The 23,040-nt window shown below is 37.2% G+C and overlaps 3 protein-coding genes across 4 annotated transcripts in view; 1 reads left to right on the top strand and 2 right to left on the bottom strand.

The window, feature by feature from the left end:
• Positions 1–102: 102 nt before the first annotated feature.
• Positions 103–8,521, bottom strand: LOC109033322 (uncharacterized). Of its 2 annotated transcripts, XM_019045897.2 has the most exons (7): positions 7,332–8,521; positions 6,218–6,450; positions 5,550–5,634; positions 4,781–5,036; positions 2,652–3,275; positions 1,446–1,617; positions 103–858 (listed from the first exon to the last, which is right to left on the bottom strand). In XM_019045897.2, exons 1-7 carry the CDS (start codon positions 7,837–7,839, stop codon positions 616–618), a joined length of 2,121 nt encoding a protein of 706 aa, XP_018901442.2. In that variant the 5' UTR covers positions 7,840–8,521; the 3' UTR covers positions 103–615. The 2 variants fall into 2 exon arrangements, with proteins under 2 accessions (XP_018901442.2, XP_018901443.2); XM_019045898.2 differs by lacking the exon at positions 103–858 and having other exon boundaries at positions 1,479–1,644.
• Positions 8,522–9,625: 1,104 nt separating this feature from the next.
• Positions 9,626–19,485, top strand: Trx2 (Thioredoxin 2). The gene is made up of 5 exons (XM_019045913.2): positions 9,626–9,775; positions 9,905–9,974; positions 14,239–14,343; positions 16,756–16,881; positions 18,778–19,485. Exons 2-5 carry the CDS (start codon positions 9,951–9,953, stop codon positions 18,844–18,846), a joined length of 324 nt encoding a protein of 107 aa, XP_018901458.1. The 5' UTR covers positions 9,626–9,775; positions 9,905–9,950; the 3' UTR covers positions 18,847–19,485.
• LOC109033323 (kinetochore protein NDC80 homolog) overlaps positions 19,028–23,040 on the bottom strand; it is a 21,019-nt gene continuing 17,006 nt past the window's right edge. The window contains exon 14 of the mRNA XM_019045899.2: positions 19,028–22,631. Within this exon, the coding sequence (XP_018901444.2) occupies positions 22,563–22,631 (69 nt within the window). The 3' untranslated portion in view covers positions 19,028–22,562. The remainder of the gene's footprint in view (positions 22,632–23,040) is intronic.

The following is a 23,040-nucleotide window of genomic DNA, read 5'->3' as shown; positions in this document are numbered from 1 at the left end:
TATTTTCAACGTTTATCACCAAAAACTGGTTTGTTTAAATAATACTGATCAGTTGAATAAGCAAGCACTCCAAGATTTTTCCTCTGTATTGATCAAGAACATGAAGGACATTTCAAGAAAAGAAAAAAAAGAAAGAAAAAAGAAGGAAAACTACTGTTGTACAAGAGAGAGTTCAGATTTTTCACCAGTCGAATGAAGTTGAAGTGTTGTAAACCTTGAAACATTCGGTCAAAGAAAGAAGTTTTTAAACTTATTCTATTGATGAATCCAACTTTGCACGTTTATCCCGCAAGTAATATGAAAACACCACAGAAAAATAATCATGATTTATTGTAAATGGGTTGGTTTTGAAGTGAAACATTGTAACAAGTACCTTAAATTAACATGAGTCTTTATCTTAATTGTGTCACCACAAAAGTTTAGAATAATGTCTCTCTCACAAGAAACTTTGACAAGTGTTTTTAAGCAGTAAATTCATTTTGGTTCAGATTATCACCTAACAATTCTAAGTTTCCATCTCGAATCATTTCCTCTTCTACAACCAAAGTGAAAATCTTTATTTTTCATGTTGATTTTTTTAGCACATTTTTCTTTTGCATTGTTGCCTGTACCTTCTCATTTATCCGGGACCATTTTTAGCTCTTTGCCTTCTTTCCCTGAATTGTTTCCACTTTTGGTCTTGGAAGATTCGGTCACCTGGTTCTCTGGCTCTGTCTCTGAAGTTACTGATTCCTCTGATGTATCAGTTGCTGATTCCATTGTTGACTCTCCTTCGTAGACACTTAACATGTTCATGACATCATTGTACAAATTGTCACTACATTGTTCACATTTTGGTGGTGCGCCGACAAATTTAATCTGGAAATGAATGGAGAATTTGCATGCAAATTTTTTATTGCTTCATCAAAAGTGCTTAAAGAGCTGATTTCACAGTAGTTTTTATAATTTTTTTCTTAAATAGGAAATAGTATAAAAATAGAGTTAAAAGTGAGAAAATGCACTGCCTAGTGACATCATCTGGCGGCATTTCCTATTTAAACACATGTATTTTGGCAGATTAGATCATTTCGTCATATCTTCTCCAATAATCGTTCAATTCATGAACCAAGGGTTTCCTCGTGTTCAGTTCACTCAATAGTCTCCACTTAAACACGAAATTCATCAAATTTCAGACACCTGCAAAGTCTCTATTGGAAACTGTGAATTGAAAGCTTCAATAAGGGGAGTTCATCATGTTTTTTAGATACTTCATTTTAGAACTTCAAGTTTTTTTTTCAATAGACTTTTCGACAAGGTTTGAATACATGGTTGAATTTTTTTCTCTTAAAATCTTATGTTTTAATGGATGTGCACTAGGGAAGCTAAGGAGTTATTTCCTCTGTGAAAAATTAACGTTTAAAATCCTTATTGGAGATTTAAGAGGATGATCTCATTTCTACCAGTACCTTGCACTTGTAATTGGAATCAACATTGATCACGTCTGATTTGACTGACCCAGTTGAAGTTTTTCTTGAGATAGAGGAATTTGAAGTTCCCTTTTTTGCACGGTCTGGTTGCACTTTACAAGGCTCCTTTGTAGCTTCTGCACCTTGTTTTTTCCGTTTGAATGGACAGCTCCTGACAGTGATCAAAAATTAGTTGCGGCTGTAATGAGTGTAGAAGGTTCTTTACAAAATTCGATACAAATAAATTTAGGATGAAAAGTAATAAAGCTATAAAATCTACTGTAGAATGTAAATATGTTTTAATGAATGATCATAATTTAAAAAAAAAATCTCGTCAAAATTTATTGTCTTTTACCATGTCATCATAACTGAGGATATTATCTATCTTTAGTAAAGAATTACACTATTTCTGACACTGTAGATAGAGATAAGCTTTTGAAAGTCAAGAAATTCTACATCATTGTTAAAAACAAGTTAAATTTGAAAATTTTGCTATTGAATCTGAATTTTTGTTGTTGTCAATATGCCCTGATTAACTTACTCTCATTGTATCAGCTCCATTGCAGGAAATTCTCACCCTGTTATTGTCCTTCCATAACTTAAATTGCAATGTATGATCGTGAGAAGTAGATTCTGTCTTCAAGTTTCACACTGCATTCGTTCAATTTCAAGGGAACTTGGTGCTGATAATTTTTCGAGAGGAGAATTTTCATATTCAAATCCTTTTGAAACTCCGGAAAAAAGCAGGAAATTTAAGTCCTTAAACCTCGAAAATTTCAGGATTAATCAGTAAATTTTTTAAATTCTCAAAGTTTTGTATGTATAAGCCGCTTTTACAGCGCGCTAGGGCGCTCTGCGAGGCCTATTCCCCACAGGAATCTGTCATGGTAGAGATCCTCCGGAAGCTGACATCCCTCCATCTCTTGACGGATGCCCTCTACCCACCGTTTGGCTGGACGCCCTCTCCATCGCCTACCTGGGGGGACCCACTCCCACTCCAACACCTTCTTCGGCAACCTGGTATAAGCCATTCTCTGCACATGCCCATACCATACCACCTTTGCTTTGTCGTCGTTAAAAAAAAACTCAATTTTTTATCGCAAAGATTTGTTAGAAGCAATTTTGAAGTTCCTCTAACACTACAGTACAGTAAAAAGAATCTATTGCTTCCAATGTGAGAAAGAAAGGAAATTACGGTTAGTTTACCCTGTCTGCATTGTTGATCCGTGATCGAGCTTGACGTCTTTTGGGAAGACCTTGATTGTTGTTTCACTTATGCCTCCTCCAGGCAACTTCTTCTCTTGTGAGCACTGCCACTTGCTTTTCCTCTTGCTGCATTGCCATTTGGGCATGTCATTGGAGCATGGGAATGTTTCGTCGTTCCTTGAGCTATGGGAGGGATTTTCATCTGTGTTTGTAATCACTGAAACTAGCTTGCATTCTTTATTGTCATTCCTCTGGTCTGTCAAGACCAAAGGCTCCTCTTTTTCTCTTTTAATCGGTGCTAAGAATTTGGAAAATCCGGTGTTCTTTGGCTTTTCCTTATCTCTCTCTTCGCTAGGAATGGGACTCAACGGAGTGATCCTCTGACATCTGTTCTGAAATGGACATTTTGTCACTCCCCTCTCAGCGCACCTCTTTAAATCCCTGTCAGGAGTTGATGTTATCAAGGGCTGGAATTCCGTTGAAACTGGACGAATTTCATTTGTAAGCGGCTTTGGCTCGTTTTTGCAGATCTTTGCCCCTATTCGTGAGTTGTCCTCGATCGTTAACTCGTCTTGAAGAAGTTGTTCTTTCGAGCAGCTATTATTTGCATCTGTCTCACTGTCCCTGTAAACAACATTGCTATATCTTTAAACTGAACTTGGAATCTGTTTTGTAATGTGTGCTTCTATAATTGGATTACATTTTGCAATAAGAAACCACTATTTCTGGATCTTCCATAAAAGCACCTGTCTGCACAAGGAAATCAATGGCATACGTGTTTTTTCTAAAATGAGCCAGAAATAGTGGCTCCTTATTGCAATTTGTAATCCAATTTTCCTAGTGTTTGATCTGACCGATTGAAAAATTTTCCGGGATTATGATCATTATTAATTTCATCATTTCTTTAAGAATCTTCAGTTTCATCCTGCATTGGTGGGAGTTCAAGTTAGAGACCTCTTTCGGCATTTTTGCCATTCATTAAAGAGTGCAAATTTTTTTTTTTTTTTTTTAATATACGCACAAAAAATATTATTCATCCTTTGTCGTATTTTTTATGGATTTGATGATTTTTATACTTACAGGTGCGGTTTAATTCATTGTTCGCTACTTACTTACAACCATCTCCAGAGGTCAAGTTTTCAAAAGAGTATTTTTTGTCAAGTTGAGGAAATGAATTGGAATTAGAATTGTGTACAGAAAATAATATGTAGTATCCCGCAAGTAAGTCCCAACCAGTTTGAGTCATTTTTGTTCCAACTGAGAGCAAGAAATTACATTATGATCTGACAATTTTAATTTCCAAACGTAAGGAAGTAAGATATCCTCCTGCTTCTCCCCAAAACTACTCTTCATAACTGTAAGCCTCGAACAAATACAAAATACTTTTTCTTGAATACTTTTACAAGTTTGAATTTACTGTAGACGACAGTAATAGTTTTTTTTAATGAATGTCAATGAAGTGATGCTGGATGTATAGCAGAAAATCATTAGACATCTTTCAGAATGCTTTTTGCCTGTAGTCTTAGATCCTGTACTTCAGCAAAACTTACCCAAGTACATGGGGTTCTATTTTCTGTCTAGCTTTAATTTAGAAATTGTCTATTTTCTAGACAGAAAAGTAAAATAGAGAGAAATGGAAAGAAAATAGATGTATCAAATAGAAGTAAGAAAATTATTAAAAAACTTCTATTTTCTGTCTATGTTCCGGACACTAAATACAAGGAAAACAAACAATTTTGTTGTCTACATTCTGTGTTTTTTCTATCTGTTTTCTAGATTTTAAATCTCTAAGAAATACATGCAGAAAATATCCAATTTTTCTCTATTTTCCCACTGGTTTTTGGATATTTTCTCTTAAGGAAATTAGCCCTATCAATTTTCTAGACGGAAAATAGATCCATTTTGTAGACAGGAAATAGACCTATTTTCTTTGGTAAATAGTGAACTCACTCTCAATTGTCTGTCTACTTCCCATAATGTTAGCTACTTTTTCTTTATTTTCTAAATTTGTTTCATTTTTTTTTATTTTTTTTTTTCATAAAATATTTTCATTATGCTACTTGGGTAACCACTTAAGTGAGAATCTAACAATGTGTAATGTTGAAAGTAGAGATAGACAAGATAGTAACCTTTTCATCCGGTGGTAGCGACAGCACCGACAGAATAGAAACAGGAAAACAATAAGGAGCCATGTCAGGAAAAGGAATGTCGTCAGAACGAGAGTGATGATTATACAGAACGAAGAACTTGCAATCGCCACTTTCCCACTTCGTTTTGAGGTTGCCTCCGAGTGTGCTAGCTTCTCAGTTCTGTGGAGCAAGGATGGCTGAACACATATCTCATTTCCAATGTCACTCTCGATCTCGCGCTCTAAATCAATCAATCCTGCCAAGAATAGACAAAAAAATTGATGATTGAAGGCGAAAACAGCTAATGACGAATTCTACCACATTTTATTTATCTTAAAAATTATTCTTACCTTGTATGAAGTTGAAAAATTTAGTTTTTCCTGCCAGAACCCAGGAAAATTCCATTTAGTGAACAATCTAAGAAATGAATCGAAGGAACATAAAGTAATGCACAAATTTTGAAGTGCATGTACTGATTTTTGAGTCGGTATTCAACTCAAATGTGAAATTAAGCCAGTAATCAGAAAAATGTACGCCCCTATTTCATTCATCAAAGGGTTTAAGTACAGAACTAGCCCAGAGCCAGCTTTCACACGACTTAGGTTTAAATAAAATTCATCCCCTGAATCTACAGGTTCCTTCTGAAAAGGCCCAATTAGTAGAGGTATACTATTTGTTGAATTCAATTTAATTAGGTAATACTCACGCGGGAATTTCAATAATTATTTCAGATTCACTCTTTTTTTTTATGAATGTTAATCACGCTAACCTTTATCATGAATGGTCTCCAGAATTTTGAAGACTCCGCCAAACGCTGGATACAGTTGACTGTCCTGTTCAATTCTTGGGAGGACCTAAAAAATAGAGTCAATTAGGGAATAGGTACTTAAGCGGTGTTAGTTATCAACCACCTTTTTAAACCTATTCTAATGAAAGATATAAGTGAAAATCTCAGAAGATTCTTCCCTCTTTTTGATTAATATCCCTGCCGAGGCTCGATTTTTTATTCTGATTATAAAAGACTATTAATTACTTAGTACCGGAATAAAAAATCACTTCTTCTCAGCATAGTGAGCTCCAACTGTCAAGTAAGGTACATATAATTTGTTATTTTTCTCATGTAAACCAATCTCCCTCCCCTTCCGAAAAAAATTGCCTCAGATTTTTTTCATCCGTGCAAGTTACAGTCAATCACAACCTCTTCATGAATTTTAGGTTCTTAGAACAAGTAGTAGCTGCTGCCGAATATTTTTGAAATAGGCCTCAAAGTTTTAACCGTTTTTTTATTTTTTTTCATCTCTGCTAGGTTTTAGAAATAAAGAAGAAAATTATTGCTATGAAAGCACCAGCCAGCGTAACTTTACTTTACTTAAAGAATAAAGAATGCAACCATCTATGATCGAGAATTAAAGACCTTTTTAAAATATGATCACTCACACATTTCAGTAGCCAAATGTAAAAATTTCGGTTAAAAACTAAAATGTCTTGATTATGCTCTGAAGACAACGATAGGCACTTCACGCCTGTTATGTAGTATTTTACAAGTAAACTCCTTGCATCCGAGTCGGTGAGATCGTACAGTGGCTTAGAGACAAATGGGACAGCGATTCTTTTCGGTTTTTCAACATTGTCTAAGTATGGTAGCGGCACTTTCTTCCTAATTCTTCTTCCTGCAAAAATAATCAGATGGAAAAGTAACGTAATACCTCGGTAAAGGTACAGGGAAATCCTGCTTTCAGTCTAATAAAAATTTCTAAAAATGTTTTCCCCCTTTATTTTTTATTTTTAGCAAAAGGGGAGATTAGACCCTATGGATTAATTTTGTGTGAACTTGTATTGTAAGGGTGATGGTAACAAAAATCTCGTCTTAACGCTACTCATTTCAGTAACATTGTAACAATGTTTCCACAGCTACCCTTGCCGGGTGAGAAGAGGATAAGAACAGGGGTGTAGAAAGTTCCGAGCCTTCCCCAATTTATAATTTGCCTTCTCCAAAATATGTTGTTTTGCTATGATTGAGCCTCTACATAGAGCAACGCGCTTAACAGCTTCCTTCCCCAAAAGCGACACGCTTAAAAGTTTCCTTCCCTAAAGGCAGCGCGCTTAAATGTATCTTTCTCCACAAGAAGGGCACATGTAAGACTTCCGGCAAATAAAAAAAGTTGCTTGATAGTTTCCTTCCCCAAAAGCAGCACGCTTGAAAGGCATCGAACACAAATAACAATGCGCTTCCCTGCTTTTTCCCCAAAAACAAGGGGGAAAAAAAGTCTTTCCTAATTTTTACAGCCTTCCCCAATTTTCATAGCCCTCCACAGCATTCCAACCCATTCGCCACACGATCATGATCGTGTGATCGAGAACATTCTGCACCCCTTGATAAAAATTTTACTTGTAGGGTTTAAAAGAAAAAAAAATTCTTAGGGTCGTCACAGCCAAGCTGTATTCTTAACTCCTGGTCATTTTGAATTTTACACATTTTGTACAGCTTTTTAAAATTTATCTTTAATTGACGATTAAGTCACCTAAGTTAGCATTATCCAGACTTACTTACCTGAGCTCGGGGAGACAATTAAAGTATTACATGCCTCCTCCTTTTCCGTCTGATTAGCTCGAATAATCAAAGGCATCACACGTTTCCGCGCTGATCTTGGGTTTCTAATTTTTATCCAGCTTCGCTTTCTCCTCACCTTGCCCAACGACATCGGGTCTTGAGTCCGGAGGCATTGGTTGCTTCCGTGTAGTTTGTGCAAATCATGAACAAAAGAATAATCAACGTTTCCTTCGTAATATGCCTTGTTGATTGCAGGAATTGCATCATGAATTTTCCGTGATAATATTGCACTTAGTTCTCTCTTGCAAGGTGAATGCAGGAGGGACAATGTGTCCGCGCAAGATTTTAGGTAATAAACAATCAAAGGTATCCTCGTCTTGTCGACGGAGATTTCCTTATTGCTCCAGCATATTTTGGCTGCATCATTTGGGGACCCCAACAGTTCTGCATCAACTTCCAGAGAGAACCTCAAAACTACAACCATTATTGTAGCTACAGGCAAAAACATTTACGATGTTTCATTTGTAAGTCTCATAAAACCTTTACAACATTTCACAGCTTTAGAATGAAGTATCGCATGAAATATGTCACAACTCACTGCTTAATCAGTTTGGAGATCTAGGTTATCAGGTAATCACCGACAAATGCTTGGAATCATTTCCATCTTAGAACTAATTAAAATCCATTCTCACAGGTAGATTCACCATAATCTCTCTTGTCATCGATAATCAAGAGAAAATGAAACAATTATCGTCTTAGAACTGATAATATAAAATGTAATCTTGGTCACATTTTTTTGTATGTTTCGCAATCAGCTGTTAAATTTGTAGCGAGTAGCGCACCTCCTCGGGTTCCATCTGATTTCAAAATTTCCCGCGCTCGAACATTCCCTGCAGCGTTCCAGCAGTGCCAACCGATTCGTGATCACCCGATCATGCGCAATTACATTTAAAACAGCACTTTTGATTAATTCCAGCATTTTAAACGAAATTAATTTTCCTATTTGAGAATATTACCGAAAAAGAGTGAGAATCCGGCTCTTTGATGGTTGAATACGGAAATTAGTCAAGATTGATTCCAACCTGTCGCCGAGCGCCCGGTTTGGATTTTTGTGTGCAACCTAATCACAGCCTGTAGGTGTTTTTTCCCGCTTTCTGGCACCTTGCCATTCCTCTCGCAATTTAATCGCATTAAGTAAGTATTTTTAATTATTCCCCTCTTGTGTCATTGTTCCTCTCGCTATCTTAAATGCTATATCTTCGTGCGACGTGGAAAATCTGTTCTCAGAGTATCTCGCAACAAAAGATTGTTACGTGATCACATTTTCTCACTAACCTACCTGCTAGGCGTTGTTCAAGTTGTAAGAATTTTATCAAGCAATACGCGACTCGAGGGTTTCAATGAATTACTTGCGAAGGACACAATTATCTTCCAAAAAATGAAAGATACGAGCTATAAATTAAAATTCACCCGCGGCGGGGCTAGGTAGACGTTAGGATCAAAGGATCTCTCTCTCGAAAAGGAAGGGTATCGCTAAAGGCCGTTTTTGGAACCACCTCAGCTGAGCTTCCCTCAACTCAATGATTTTTTTTGCTCATTGAAGGTCCATAATTTCGGAATGTATAATTATTTAGTCATTTTCGGTTTCTTTTAGGCCAATTCTGGCCTAAACATAGGTCTAAAGCCCTAATTCGACGAAAAATCGCATTATTCGGAATTCGACCGCAAACTTGGAATAAACGCGCATTTTTCGCCAAAATCGGTCTTCATTTCTAGGTATGCTAAAGGAAACCGAAAATGATCAGATCAGGATATGCACTCCGTAAAATATAGACCATTTATGAGCAAAAAAAAATCGTTGGAGGAAATTCAGACTGGGCCCAAAAATGACCCTTTTCGATACCCCTCCTTTATCTGCTGAAGTATAAGGGGGGGGGGGGGGGGGGGATGAATGAAATTGCTGAAGGATGGACGCATAGACGCCTCATAATGAGTAAGTGGAGGAATGTCCGAGGATTCTCAATGGTGTCAAACTGGGCATCATAATCAGTTGGTGTTCTTTTGCAAGAGGGCAGCAAAATGCGCACCCTGAACTAGAACAAGATAAATTCAGGCGCAACAGTGCGTATTGTGAAAAAAATTGAAGAATAAATAATCGTTCTTTTCGCCTGAGTAATTCGAAATGTGCGTGCCATGAATCAATATAGTGGTCACCAAATTGAACGCTTTACCTCCGGGCATGAATTCTTGAACATGTTTTATTAAGTAGATTTGGCAACAGCTGTTCCGAGCTGCGCGTCAAGGAAAACCGTTGACTCACGATGGGGTCGTTACGTCACCAGTGGAACACTCCAGTCCAATCTGCAATCGACATTTCCGAAGGTAAAAGCTGCCTGTTTCGCTTTATCAAGTAACCTTCTGCGTGCTGAAACCGCAAGCATCTCGTAAGTTATCATTTCCACTCAGATATCCTTCTTATTCTAACTAGAAGAGTCGTACCAGTTTCGGAAACCCTTTTGATATTGTAACATTCGTCCTTTTCATCCTCTAAACTTGTGAATTTTCTCTTTCAGTTGTGTCAACTAGCGTGTCTCAGCCGGCCCGTAATCAAACTCAAACATGGTTTACCAAGTGAAAGACTCCGTGAGTACCATTTTCTCTTTAGTTTTCGTCTTACTGTTCTTTACGCAACTATCAGTGTTTCCGTTTATCAAGTGTTTCGATTGTACCTCACAAGCACTGTGTTACTTTAGTGTGTCACTTCCTGTACTCAACCCTTTACCCATTGGGGGTGTGTTTCACAGCCAGACCTCTTATCTTTTCACATGGCTATTTCATTACATAATCTTTCGTATATCGTTCTCTCTGTATCTAATTCGCGTTTTATTAGCCAAATTCCGCGGCTACTGGCACATTTCGCCCGTTGGACCAGATCTGATGGCTGATAGCAATCATATGCCTCAGCCTTTCCAAGAATCTGAGAAGTAGGTTCTGGCCTGAGGGCATGTGTTTTGTGGAGCATTTGCTTCTTCTGCCCTTGAGCCATTGCCTATCTTTTCTTCACTCTAGTATTTAAGTTCGTCTCTTCTTGATTCTGTACCACACCCGTATTACCATAACATATTGATCAAAGCTCCCCAGATTTGATCATTTTGTCAAGTTTTACTTTCATGGTCTAGTGGCTGGCATATCTCTCTCTCTTATCTCTTGAGAATCCTCTGTAGCCTTATTTTTAATGAAAGTGCTCCCCAAAATCGGTAACTTCCCTCGCTGGCTCTATCCTTTAATTCATAGTGGGAGATATTTCCTTTTTTTACATCATCGCGCATCTCTCATATCATTAATAACATGTATCAAGACGAAGCCCGCGCTCTCCTTGTAGTTAGGCATCCACCTAGCACATTCCTATTATTGCTCAAAATTTTCTCATTGGTCCGCTCAAAATTTAATTTTGGATTCTGAGCAATCAGATCTTGATAGCCATGGTGTGATAAGTTTGCGACTCTATTTTTAACTCAACTTTAATCATTCCTGTCAAACCTTTCATGACTGTGTGATTTCATTTTTCTAACTCAGATTTCTGCTCAGTAATGCAAGAAAAATGATGCTTGAGCTCTTTTCAAACAAGTTGTCATTTCCTCTCTCCGTTTCTAGGTGCTAGCGCTGCTGCCGCTTATCAGTGATCAAAGATTGATAAGGGCGACAAAGTGATTGTGCACGATTAAAACAAATTCTTAGGGACATTTTCATAAGCAAACTAATATAGCCATATTCAGGGGTGCAAATTGTACCTGACCTTTAAAATTTTCTGTAACACGCAAGGTTTTGCGAAAAACAGGTTAACACAACACACTGCTTTAACCTGGAAACCTTTAAAAAAATAATCTTTTTAAGGCATGCCTGCAATTTGGTCCAGAAAAATTTGCACCCCCGGTCATATTTGACATTAGTTATATTGTACTTACGAAGAGCACTGGGTATATTAGTGAGCAATTAAAGAGAGGCAGGAATTTTTTTGGATGAGTTGTCGAGAGTAACTCTATTAGGAATCTTGTGACACTACAATGGTTCTTCCAAAGGAATCATCCACTGTAGGATGGCTCATCAATTTACATTTACTTAAATTTGTTCAGGTTTTTTTATGATCAATAATTGCTGCTGAAGTGAAAGCCCCATTTTCTGTGTACAGTGCTTTAAAAGAGTAAATCATTGTGCTGGACATAGCGCATTTCCTACTCTGTTTTTTGCTGGGAAACATCTCTTTTAACAACAACTTTCTCAGCTTTTCCCTTCAAGTGCACCATATTTTTAATGTGTGAATGTTCCTATGGTTTACAATTTATCGTAGGCTGAATGCCAAAAATGTATAGCTCAATTGCATTGTTTAAAAATCTCATTTTATATTTTATTTTTGTCAAGGGGAATGTATCAAAATGTTTTCTTGCAATTTTGTGCGATTTTTTTAGAATCAGTGCCAAAAAATCCTTTAAAATGTTAATACTCAGAAACTGAAGTGAGGTTTCCTTTCATAGACCTACTTATGAACTCGCGATCTGAGTCGGGCATTTTTTTACTTCAGTTATTGATGCCTACAGTATCTGGTATTTGTCTCCTGAACTATGCTTGTCAGAACTTCAATATGACAGTGCTATTATTTGCATAAAAAGTTGATTGATTGATTTAGTTCATTCAATTTTTATGACAAATAGGTTCGACTTTTGGAATTCCAGTTTGGAAATCTAGTATCCAACTCTGTACATCAGATGAAGTGTAAACCTCTTTCATTGTCAAATGTAATCAACAGTGGTGGAACCTGAAATTTTTCATTGATTGGGGGGGGGGGGGGTGTCTTCTCTTCAGTCCCCCATTTGCATGAGGGTTGGTCTTGAATGTAAAAAATTCTTGAAAATCTTGTCAAAATGACGTTTTTTAATAGAAAATCTTCCGGTCATAGGGGAGGGTCTAGATCCCGTGGCGTGCCCCCCCCCCCCCCCCCCCCTCAACCTATGTCAATAATAATTATGGTCCGGAAATAAATAAAATTTTAGATAATTTCAGCAAATCTTTCATGCTGAGGCCCATGATTAAGACCAACGTACTGCTACAGCTTAATACTGTTTAAGTCATTTCTAATTTCATCAATTAGATCATGATTAGAAGTAGGTAATTCTCAGGCAGGCTTCTTGTTGGTACGCTATGTTACAAATCATATAAAGCAGAAAAATAGAGTAATGAGCTTCATTCAGTTCTCCCCCCCCCCCCCCCCCCCCCCCCCTGCTTATCCCATTTCAACTGCTCCCATCAAATTTTCCACTCCTCAGGAAACAGCAAGTTACCCAAGGAGTAGTTAAGTGTTAATTTCATCATTTCCTCTGCTTCTTTGACTGAGCCCATGCCTGCCTTCCCATCAATTTAGATTAATGGATTAGAAAATTAATCATTTAAAAGCACTCACATGCCCCTCTCTCTAATTAATACACTGCAACTGTCATTGTATACCCCTCATTTATCATTTTTGTGTGCGCTCTTTAAACATGGGGGAATTCTGTTTGCATTCCCAAAATTAATCCTCTCCCTGAAGGCTGTCAGAGCCTGGTTATTATTCTCCTTCTCGTCCGCCACTCACGGAGCCACGACCCTTTCACCGTGTGCAGTCAAGACTTCCCTGTGTCGATCATTCGATTCCCTTATTTGTTTATCAAGGAGTTGGTGTGATAGAGAACTATTGTAGTTGAGCTCAAGTGGATTTTTATTTTTAATTCTTCTGAAAGCAGGTATTCTTATCCTTATCTCGCACACTTTATCCAAGCTTGATTATGCTTTTCGTCCATTCAGAAATTATTCTGTTTCCCCCAGCTCTCTTTTTCTGTCAGTGATATTTTGATGAGGGAAGTGCCCTGCATCTATCACCATTAAACCCCCCCCCCCCCCCCCCGCCTCACCAGCTATTGATAAACATGACTAGTCCCTGAAAACTGCAGGGTTGCCACAGTCAGGGAGAACCGGGAAATGTCAGGTGTAAAATTACCTTCATTTGCTTTCTAGAATGGGTTGAGGTTTTGAACAACAAATTTTGTCTGAAAATATTTCGGGTTTGAGGTTTTGAACAACAAATTTTTTCTGAAAACTATTTTCAACGATGCCTTTTTAACCATCCGTCACATCTTCATTGTCAGGGAATTTCGCCAAAATGTGTCAGGGAATTTTATTTTCTAAATTCTGTGGCAACCCTGGAAAAGTCAGAAATTTTACTTTCGAACCTTGAATTTTTCTCATCCTGTGAAGAATTCAATGGTTCTTACTTCACTAATGCTTTCTGTCAATTCGAATTTTGTACAAAACAAATCATTTTTTTACAAATCATATTTATTGTTCCCCTTTCACAAGAAATTGCAGTAAAACATTCATGTCCAAAGTTTTTAATGCTAAAATTCCAGAAAATTTGTAGAGAAAATTCAAGAAATGTTTTATTCTGAAACCTCTAAGTACATCAAGAGAAAATCAAAGGTTTAAAAGTAAGAAGAAACATGAACAATTGAGAAATTGTGTTTTCTAATGTTACCCCGTAAATTTAATGCAATTTGTTTAGTTTTAATGTTAAACCATGTAGATAGATACAAGGAAATACTTGTAGTAGTCACGTAAGATTTAAATAAAATTCCTTCGAAAAAAAGAAGAAAAAAAATTGAGAAAAATACTTTTTCTGATACCTACTTGAATAGCGCCTGGGAATTTTCAGTCATGTTAGGAACAAATGAAGAACGAAGATAGAGGAATAAAAATTTTGAGGAAGAGGAATGTTAGTAAGTGGTTTATTTTTTTCATCAATGTATTTTCCTATGCTTCCCTTCTTGCGAATGAAATATTTTTATCTTAAATCCTCCTCTTTTTATTTCCTTGTCTCCAGGCTGATCTTCAAACCAAATTGAGCGAAGCCGAATCAAAATTAGTCGTCATTGATTTCTTCGCAACATGGTGCGGGCCTTGCAAAATGATTGCTCCAGTCTTGGAGGTTTGTATCCATATCTTTCATCATTTTCAATTTTTTCTTTGATTCACTGCCTTTTCTTCTCTGTTAAACTCAAATACCTAAGTAGTTGGTCATAATTTTTACGGCATCGATTGATCACCCTCGCTCATATATTGATAACATGGCCACTTCAGACACTGAGTTAGTTCTCGATTTAGTTGCAAGGTTTGAAATCAAAATAGAGAAAAAATCTGTGTGGAAGAGGAATATTTTTGTTTTCAAGTTTGCCTCAAGTAACAATGGCAATAATAAAAAGTAAAGTACTGCGTAGGCAATTGTTTTTGTTACAATGTCCAGTTCTAATCGAGGGCACAGATTGTTCCTTTATGCCGCAGTGCTAAGGAAAAACGCCGTATGAGTCTTCAGGCGTTGTCAAATTTCCCGTAGCAAATTATTAATTTGCAGGAAAATTTTTGAATATTCATCTACCAATTTCTCAGATAATTTTGTTTGTAATTTGATCTAAAGTGTCTGAAAATTTCAAGAGAAAATATTCTTAATTTTCCTCAAAAATAAACATTTTATCAAAGGAAATTTGGCAACTCTCGAATGGTTCATACCGAGAACATTATCAATCCTTGCATGGGAAATACAGGATTTACTTGAACGTCCGTTACAGTTAGTGACGTCCGAGTGGTGGAATATTTCTAGAAGTGGCCGTCGGCCGAAGATCGGGCGTTGGGGTTGTTGCGTTTGCACGCGCGGCGTCCGGTCAGAAATCGCGGCGACGGGGGTCCCTCCCCACACCCGGGGGGTCGGGGGCGAAGCGCTCTAATGAAGCCCGAAAGACGAGCGACTCCCATGTGTCGGGGCCTTGCTGTTACTTTCACGGCCCTCGTTAGACCCCGAGACCAATTTCGAAATTTTGCGGTTGATTAGAGCCCCGAAAAATGGGCCAATCAGAGCCGTGACGTCACCCGGCCCTGGGGATGATGGACACCCGCGCGGGTCCGCGTGGCCTCTTCGGATAGCCCCCCCCCCCCCGTCTCTCCCCTCGGCTTTTAAAAGATAACCCACCTCGCAATTTTAGTGGTGGGTTTAATGGAGCATTTGCAGGTGTCTGAAATTTGATGAATTTCGTATTTAAGTCTGAACGACTGAGTGAGCTGGACACGAGGATGCCCTTGGTTCATGAATTGAACAATTAGTGTGGAAAATATGACAAAATGATCTAATCTGCAAAAATACGTGTGTTTAAATGGGAAATGCCGCCAGATGACGTCACTAGGCGGTGCATTTTCTCACTTTGAAATCTATTTTCATGCTATTTGCCGTATCAAAAAAAAATTATAAATAATACTGTGAAATTAGCTCTTTAAGCACTTTCAGATGAGACATTAAAAAATTTGCATGCAAATGCTCCATTCATCGGTTGGATGGTGGGCGCTGCAATGAGCCTGATGCAAACTCTAGTCACAGCAAAAATAACAAGGAGGAAAGTAGCTCAAAAATGCGATGAGCGCAACGAAAAATTTGGAAATGGACCATTATACTTGAGCACACCGACAAATTCGAAAATGGACCATTATACACGATAAAATTTATACACCTACGTACTGGAAAAAAAGTCTCTTTGATCCAGAGTCTAAACTCTTAAACAATGGACAGAAAGAATATTCTTGATTCAATCGAATTTTTGCTTGCTTCACCATAGCTGTGTGAGATCCAACTAGATTCAATAAATATTTATACCTATTTGAACCCTTCACTCAGGCAGTTGAGGTCATCAGTCAGCTTGGTACTTGTTGTCTGAGTTTGGCCTTGCTGATATCTGTATCGTTAAAAATGACTTGTTGAGGAAGGGTCACAGCTTCTATCATTAGATCTGTCAATTATCAAGTGAAAGTTTTTACTTGTATTCCACCATAGGTATTTCATGTCGAGGATGTCATGTCTATGTGTGTGTGGGAAAAACGAATTGAATTTTGATGACAGTCAGTAGAACTGATCTCTAGGAAATGGAAAATCTTCTCTTTTTAAAAGTATCATGTTTGTATTTATCTCTTCCGAGTGGCTCTTTATTTTGATTTGTCAATGCCTAGTTGTGAATTTAATTAGCTTCAAAATTTTTCACCTTGAATTTTTGACTTAAAAACCACTTTTAAAGTTTTGAACAGAATAAAGATAGGTCTAGAGGGACTGAAAGAGAAGTAAGTAGAAAAAGTATAATTGAAAGAAATTTCAAAAAAAAGAAAAAAAGTTTTCCTCAGCCCCTCAGTTCAATCCTAAGGCTGTCCTAAGCATGTTACAGGATCTTAAGGTAAGCTTTTCACAGACAATACAGGCAAGCCAGGTTACAGAGACAAAGGAGTTTACGTTGAGCAATTTTAAATTATACTAATGGATATACTTCCAATCCTTGAGATTTATATTTTTTTTTTATTATGTTCTCAGGAATTAACAAAGGAATTCCCCAACGTTGTATTCCTCAAGGTCGACGTTGACGAATGTGAAGAAATAGCCGCTCAGTATGAAATCACCTCCATGCCTACCTTCGTCTTCTTGAAGAACAAGAACAAGGTTTGTAATTAGTTTACACTTACTGCCGCCTCCGATCGGGCTGAAAAAATTCATACGAACTCTTTGGATGAATTTATTTGACCCGTATTTTTTTGTTTTTTCCAACGCCCCCTAGAAACCCCCCAAAAAAATTCCGGAAAGTCTTGCTTTGAGCGCTCGAGTGTATATACGTAGTATAGCATCAATATCTTATCAGTCGGCGGTGGCTCTGCGGTAGCGCGCTTGCCCGGTGTTACAGCGGTCCCGGGTTCGAATCCCGGGCGCCGCGCCTACTTTTTACGACCGAATTTTATATTCTCACACATTTTCACATCGAATCCCATTTAATACAGTGGAACTTAAAACATCAATTAATTTACAACCATCATCAAACACAAATTGATCTACGATCAATAACTTCTTCAATTTGAAGTATAGATTTTTTTGGGAGGGGGGGGGGGGATACGCGCGCGATTATCTCGCCAATCACTGTACTTTTACATTAGCCGACGACCCGCTCCGCCCCCTCACATCAACATATTTCTCCCGATTACCCGTATGCGTCATGATTTTGTGGATAATGACGGGAAAAATCATGACGCATACGGGTGATCGGGAGAAATATGTTGATGTGAGGGGGCGGAGCGGGTCGTCGGCTAATGTAAAAGTACAGTGATTGGCGAGATAATCGCGCGCGTATCCCCCCCCCCCCTCCCAAAAAAATCTATACTTCAAATTGAAGAAGTTATTGATCGTAGATCAATTTGTGTTTGATGATGGTTGTAAATTAATTGATGTTTTAAGTTCCACTGTATTAAATGGGATTCGATGTGAAAATGTGTGAGAATATAAAATTCGGTCGTAAAAAGTAGGCGCGGCGCCCGGGATTCGAACCCGGGACCGCTGTAACACCGGGCAAGCGCGCTACCGCAGAGCCACCGCCGACTGATAAGATATTGATGCTATACTACGTATATACACTCGAGCGCTCAAAGCAAGACTTTCCGGAATTTTTTTGGGGGGTTTCTAGGGGGCGTTGGAAAAAACAAAAAAATACGGGTCAAATAAATTCATCCAAAGAGTTCGTATGAATTTTTTCAGCCCGATCGGAGGCGGCGCCTTTAAATCAGAGTTTGTCTCAGTTGCCCTCTATTTCAATTTTTAAATTTTGGAAAGTACCTTTATGCTAAATTGTTGAAATTTTTCAATCTCTACCATTAAAATTAGCAACTTTCATTCCATTTTAAAAACTGTTGCAAGAATTTTGATACTGAAACCTGAATTCATTCCGATTCCTAAGTATTGACGCATTTAGTGATCAAAAAATAGCTTGAGGAGTGCAATTTCTCAACACAGTCCACCCTATCACGTTTCTGAAGTTCTATTCCTTGTGTTTCTGTTGATTCTGGTTCACTCTTCTATCATTCCTACTTTCCACTTTTCAAATCATAATTTTACCGAATTTCTTTTTTGCTGCTCAAGCCTAAATTCTTACCTTGTCATGTCTCTTGCAAGTGTGTATAAATGCGAGGAAGGCAAGGTAATATCGAGGTTTTTGGAAACTCCCTAAAATCTAACTTCTCGTGGTAAACTGTACTAAATGCCATTCCCATGACCGGGAAATTTCTGGATTTCTGGAGAAAAAGCTGGCTCTCATCATCAGAGAGTGATTAAATGTGTTAACTTTTAGATGTTCAGACTTTTGACAACTGCCCGATAGAATATAGACCAATTACTACTTTTTTTATTTTCTCTACTTTTATATTACATGCCTGTTATGGCGACGGTTAGACAAAAAGGCTTTAACCTCAGTCATAGGAAGAGAACAAAGTAGTTTATTGAATAAAAATCTCCCTCTGTAGTATGATTGATACTTTTCATATATGAGTAATTATTTAACTTCGTTTTTGATTTTAGGTGGATGTTTTTGCTGGTGCACACGCAGAGAAAGTGAAGGCCACAATTCAGAAGCACGCCTCCTCTTAGAGTAAATTTGATTTTAAGGATGTTGGTGTACATTTCACCGTACGTGTCCATGTCTGCGCATCAACTGTACTTTCAGCAGTAGGACAGCATTTACCACACACATGGTTTTTATTGATCACATGTTTTTAATCATTCTCTCTTCTATTTATTAACTATTTCTATAAGTGTTTTTTATTTACCGGGAAACATGCTCGCGCGCCCAGCTACAATAGTACCCTTGAGTTTTCAAAAAAGGTTACGGGATTCGCTTTTAGCTTTTGAATATACCCATTCGTACATTCCTCAATCCACAGCTGTCTGTACACAATATTTTTTTTTCTTTCACCTGTCTCACACTTAACTACTCTGTATTTGTTCACTTCTTATCACCATTACACATTTTTAATCCAGTTGTTAGACATGAGTGTTGTCTGTGTGTAGTTTGTAAAATTACTTTTAAATGTGCTGAGCCGGACTCAAATTTTACTCTTCACAGTATTAAACCTCCAAATTTCCTCCCATCCCCTGTAAGAAACAGTTGCTGTCTGCAGGTTTAGCGCAATGAATTGTGGTTGCTCTGTTCGTACCAAAAATAGATATTGTTGAAGAACTATTACTTATCTTACTTGTTTATAATAAATTATTTTGCTACGATCTGTCTACCAGTCTTGGATTTCTGTTCTACCTCCCGTACCCTGCTTGAAACAGCAACCATACCATCAGTAATAGACCTTTAAACCAGGCAACTTGTGATCAAATGACTGAGAAAGTTTATTAGCTGAAGCCCGCTTGACACATTCTAGCTTTTCTTCAACTTCATTGGATGAAAATTTTTACTGAGTAATTCATACATAGGGAAAATTTCCAGGGTGTCTAGCGGCCGGAAAATGTTGGAATTTTCTTTTCTGTCAGGGAATCCGCAAAAATTTGGCATGTCAGGGAAATTGAAAAACACTGATTTCTTCGGTTGAAAATTGATGATAAAGCAAGTCTCAGAAAAATGGAATCGATACCAAAATTTTTACCAGAATTACTACTGACGTCTTAAAAATTTTAAAAATGAGACAAACATATTTTGTATAGGTTTAGACACCACATATTTTGCTCTATTTATTACATTATATATTCATATTCCCAAATCATGAAATAATTTTTACGTACGTCTAATCAATTCTGCAGTATCGGAAAATTAGGAATACTTTCCCTTTTTGTCAGGGAGTTATTTTTTCTGTCTGTCAGAGAATTTTAAATTTTTTCCCGGTTTTTTGGTCATTCTTGTCCGGGAAGTATCAGGGAATTTTATTTGGAAAATTGCTGGACACCCTGATTTCCATCCAGGAGAGTCAGAGATTTGATGATAAATTGAACCATGTGAAATGGGCTTGAAAATAAATTAAAATGTTTGCTAGAAAGTAATGAGTAGGAGCTTGGTTTTGTGTCACTACCTCCCGCATAAGAGGTGTAAAGTGAAAAGTACTCGACTCTTGAAAGGGACAAACATCACAATTGGACGGAGTTAAACAGAAAGGAACCAAGCCACATCGGGACCGAACCGAGAAAAAGAGGTTTAAAGTTTGGCTCCTGCATAAGACTCAATGTAAAAGATAAACTTCAAGTTCAATTTCTGCAAAATTTGCTCCAACAAAAACTTTGAATTTTCGGCGATAGATAGTAGAGCAGTGGTTGAGTTCAAAACCACTCGTAACTCAATTTTTTCCAAAATGTGGGTTGGTTCCTTTCTGCTTATCTCAGTCCAAATACCTTTAGATTCATGGATTTTTCTTTAGCCTTAAGTGTGTTCCATTCAGCAGAAAGGAACTAGCTTGATCACAGTATTTCTACATAGTGCAACTTCTTTTTTAAACAAGATTATAGGTGCGGAATTATGAAATGTATTCAATTGTTTTCCCTTGAAATTAACGATTTTTTGGTGGAACAACAAAAACTACTTGATACTCAAGACATTTATTTTTTGTCGACTAATAAGGCGCACGATTTTTTTAAGTCGCATTGGTTCCCTTCTGGTAAATGCAATCACCGTAAAGTAAACATTCAGAAAGGATGCTCTCTAAGTAGCTCTTTTCAACCATGGTGTCTGGACCAGCAGGCTGATTGTTAAAATTGATAGACAAAGAAGACAAAAGGGATGTGGAGGAATCCTACTGGTGGAAGCAAGTTGTTGTAATGGACAGAGGGGGTAGGTAATAGACTAACTGATGGCAACCCATAAGGGACACTATGTTAGTCCATCATTTTCTTCCTTAGTCCATAGGAACCACCCATTTCAACCAATAGGATCGCTCCATACTTTATATCTTCTTTGTCTATCAATGTCAATGATCAGCTTGCAGGGAAAACCGAGTTCATCAGGGAATCTGTTCCAGAAACCCAGGATCTCTCCTCCAACTTTTGGAGACAAATCTCTCGTCTGTACTCCTGAGACTACTTTTGCACCCACTATAGGTCCATGGGGTCTGGGGCACTCTGGCCTCAATTTTAATTTTCAAAATTTTGGTGCTGGTCGATTTTTAATCATGATGAAAATGAATCAATCTTTGGAAACAGAAAAATGCGAATATCTCCTAAGCCGTTGGTCGTAGAGCAAAACGGAGCAGAGAGCCCAGCTACCTAAATCGCTAAAATTACTGCATGGTGTCTAGACCAGGAAAAATCAGGGCATCTTTTCTTCTGATGTCTAGAGAAAAATCTCTTCCTTGACGTCAATTGAATTTTCTCCAGGTTATCTTTTTACCTCAGTCTTTTGTTGAACATTTGTGAAGGTAATAATGAGTTTATTTTCGTGAAAAAAAATTGTGAAGAGGAAATTTTAAGTAACTATTGTTATTAAGGTCAAGAATTCTTGACACCATGTTTTCAACCAACTTGGCTACTCGAAAATTTTTAAATTTTTTTCTTTTATAAAGGACAATTTGTCACGAATAAATGAATTATAAAAAATAGAGCTGACTGTTTCCCTGCATTTCTATGAGAAGAATTTACAAAATAATGAAAGTAAAGAAGTTTTAATGCAAGAAGGTAAATAAATGCAGAAAATTTAACATTTACAAAAGAAAATAGACCATTTAAAAGAATAAGAACACAACCTCAATTGAAAAATAGTTGAGATTTCTTAAGAAAAATTTTAAAAAAGGATATTGTCTTCCATGAGAAGCCTTAGCAGAGTGTCCAATTCGCACTGATGCTCCAATTTCCGAACGAGGACAAACATTAATCTTAATTTCAGCCATTTACAAATCGATTTACTACAAATGCTCTGTTTCATCCAAAATAAAAACATTTTGGTTTTGCAGAGTCAAAAATAGTTGAAATATCAAAGAAATGTAATTGAAATTAAAGGTACTGAAAAAATAGAATTCCAATTTACATTGATTACTAATTACAATTTTTTAATCTCTTCTTGAGTATTATGAACAGACCTTAATATAGATGTGAAATCCTTCGACTGTATCGCAGTAGGATGAATGATTAGCTTCCCGGAATTTTGCACTGCATTTTTCAAGGGAACAAAAAGATAAGTTACACCTTAAAGATTAACTTTGTTTTTACAGTAAAAAAATACTACAAATTTAAAAATACATGAATAATTAAAACTAAAGACTAATAAAATAAAATTCGAATTTACATTAAAAACTAGATTACAATTTTAGATCATTTCTGGAGCATTTTGAGCAGATCTTAAAAACGATGTGGAATCACCGAAGAGTTTTCTCTCGAGACTAATGTCCAGGTTCCTGGAAATTTTTCACCACGTTCTTCAATTTCTGTTCTGTGGAACCAATTTTGGCCTGAAACAAAAAGTGAACGATGAAACATAAAATCTTAACTGGTGATATCTGAGGAGCCAAAAAAGTTAGAAAGTAAAGATCACATAGCTGATTAGAGTTATGAATATTTCTGAAATAACTTAAGAGTTCAATTCGGCATCAATAGATGATACAACTATTAAAAATTCATAAAACTGACAACATAGGAACTAAGCTATCAAAACAGTTCCACTAAAAAAAGTAGGAGCCAAAGGAGAACCCTTACCGATAGCTATATGAATTTCTGGAGCTGGCAAAATGAGCTATTTTCATGTACGTTTGCTCTAAGGGCCAGCCAACCAAATGGGCAGGAACGTAGAAGGTAACAATAACAATGCTTTGACTTGAAACTCATGCCGCTCCAATAAAGCTGCCCATGATGGACAACTAC

The sequence above is a fragment of the Bemisia tabaci genome, chromosome 10 (genome assembly GCF_918797505.1).
Source record: "Bemisia tabaci chromosome 10, PGI_BMITA_v3".
Taxonomy (NCBI): Eukaryota; Metazoa; Arthropoda; class Insecta; order Hemiptera; family Aleyrodidae; genus Bemisia; species Bemisia tabaci.
The sequence above is the reverse complement of the archived record's forward strand: the minus strand, read 5'-3'. Positions and strand labels throughout refer to the sequence as shown.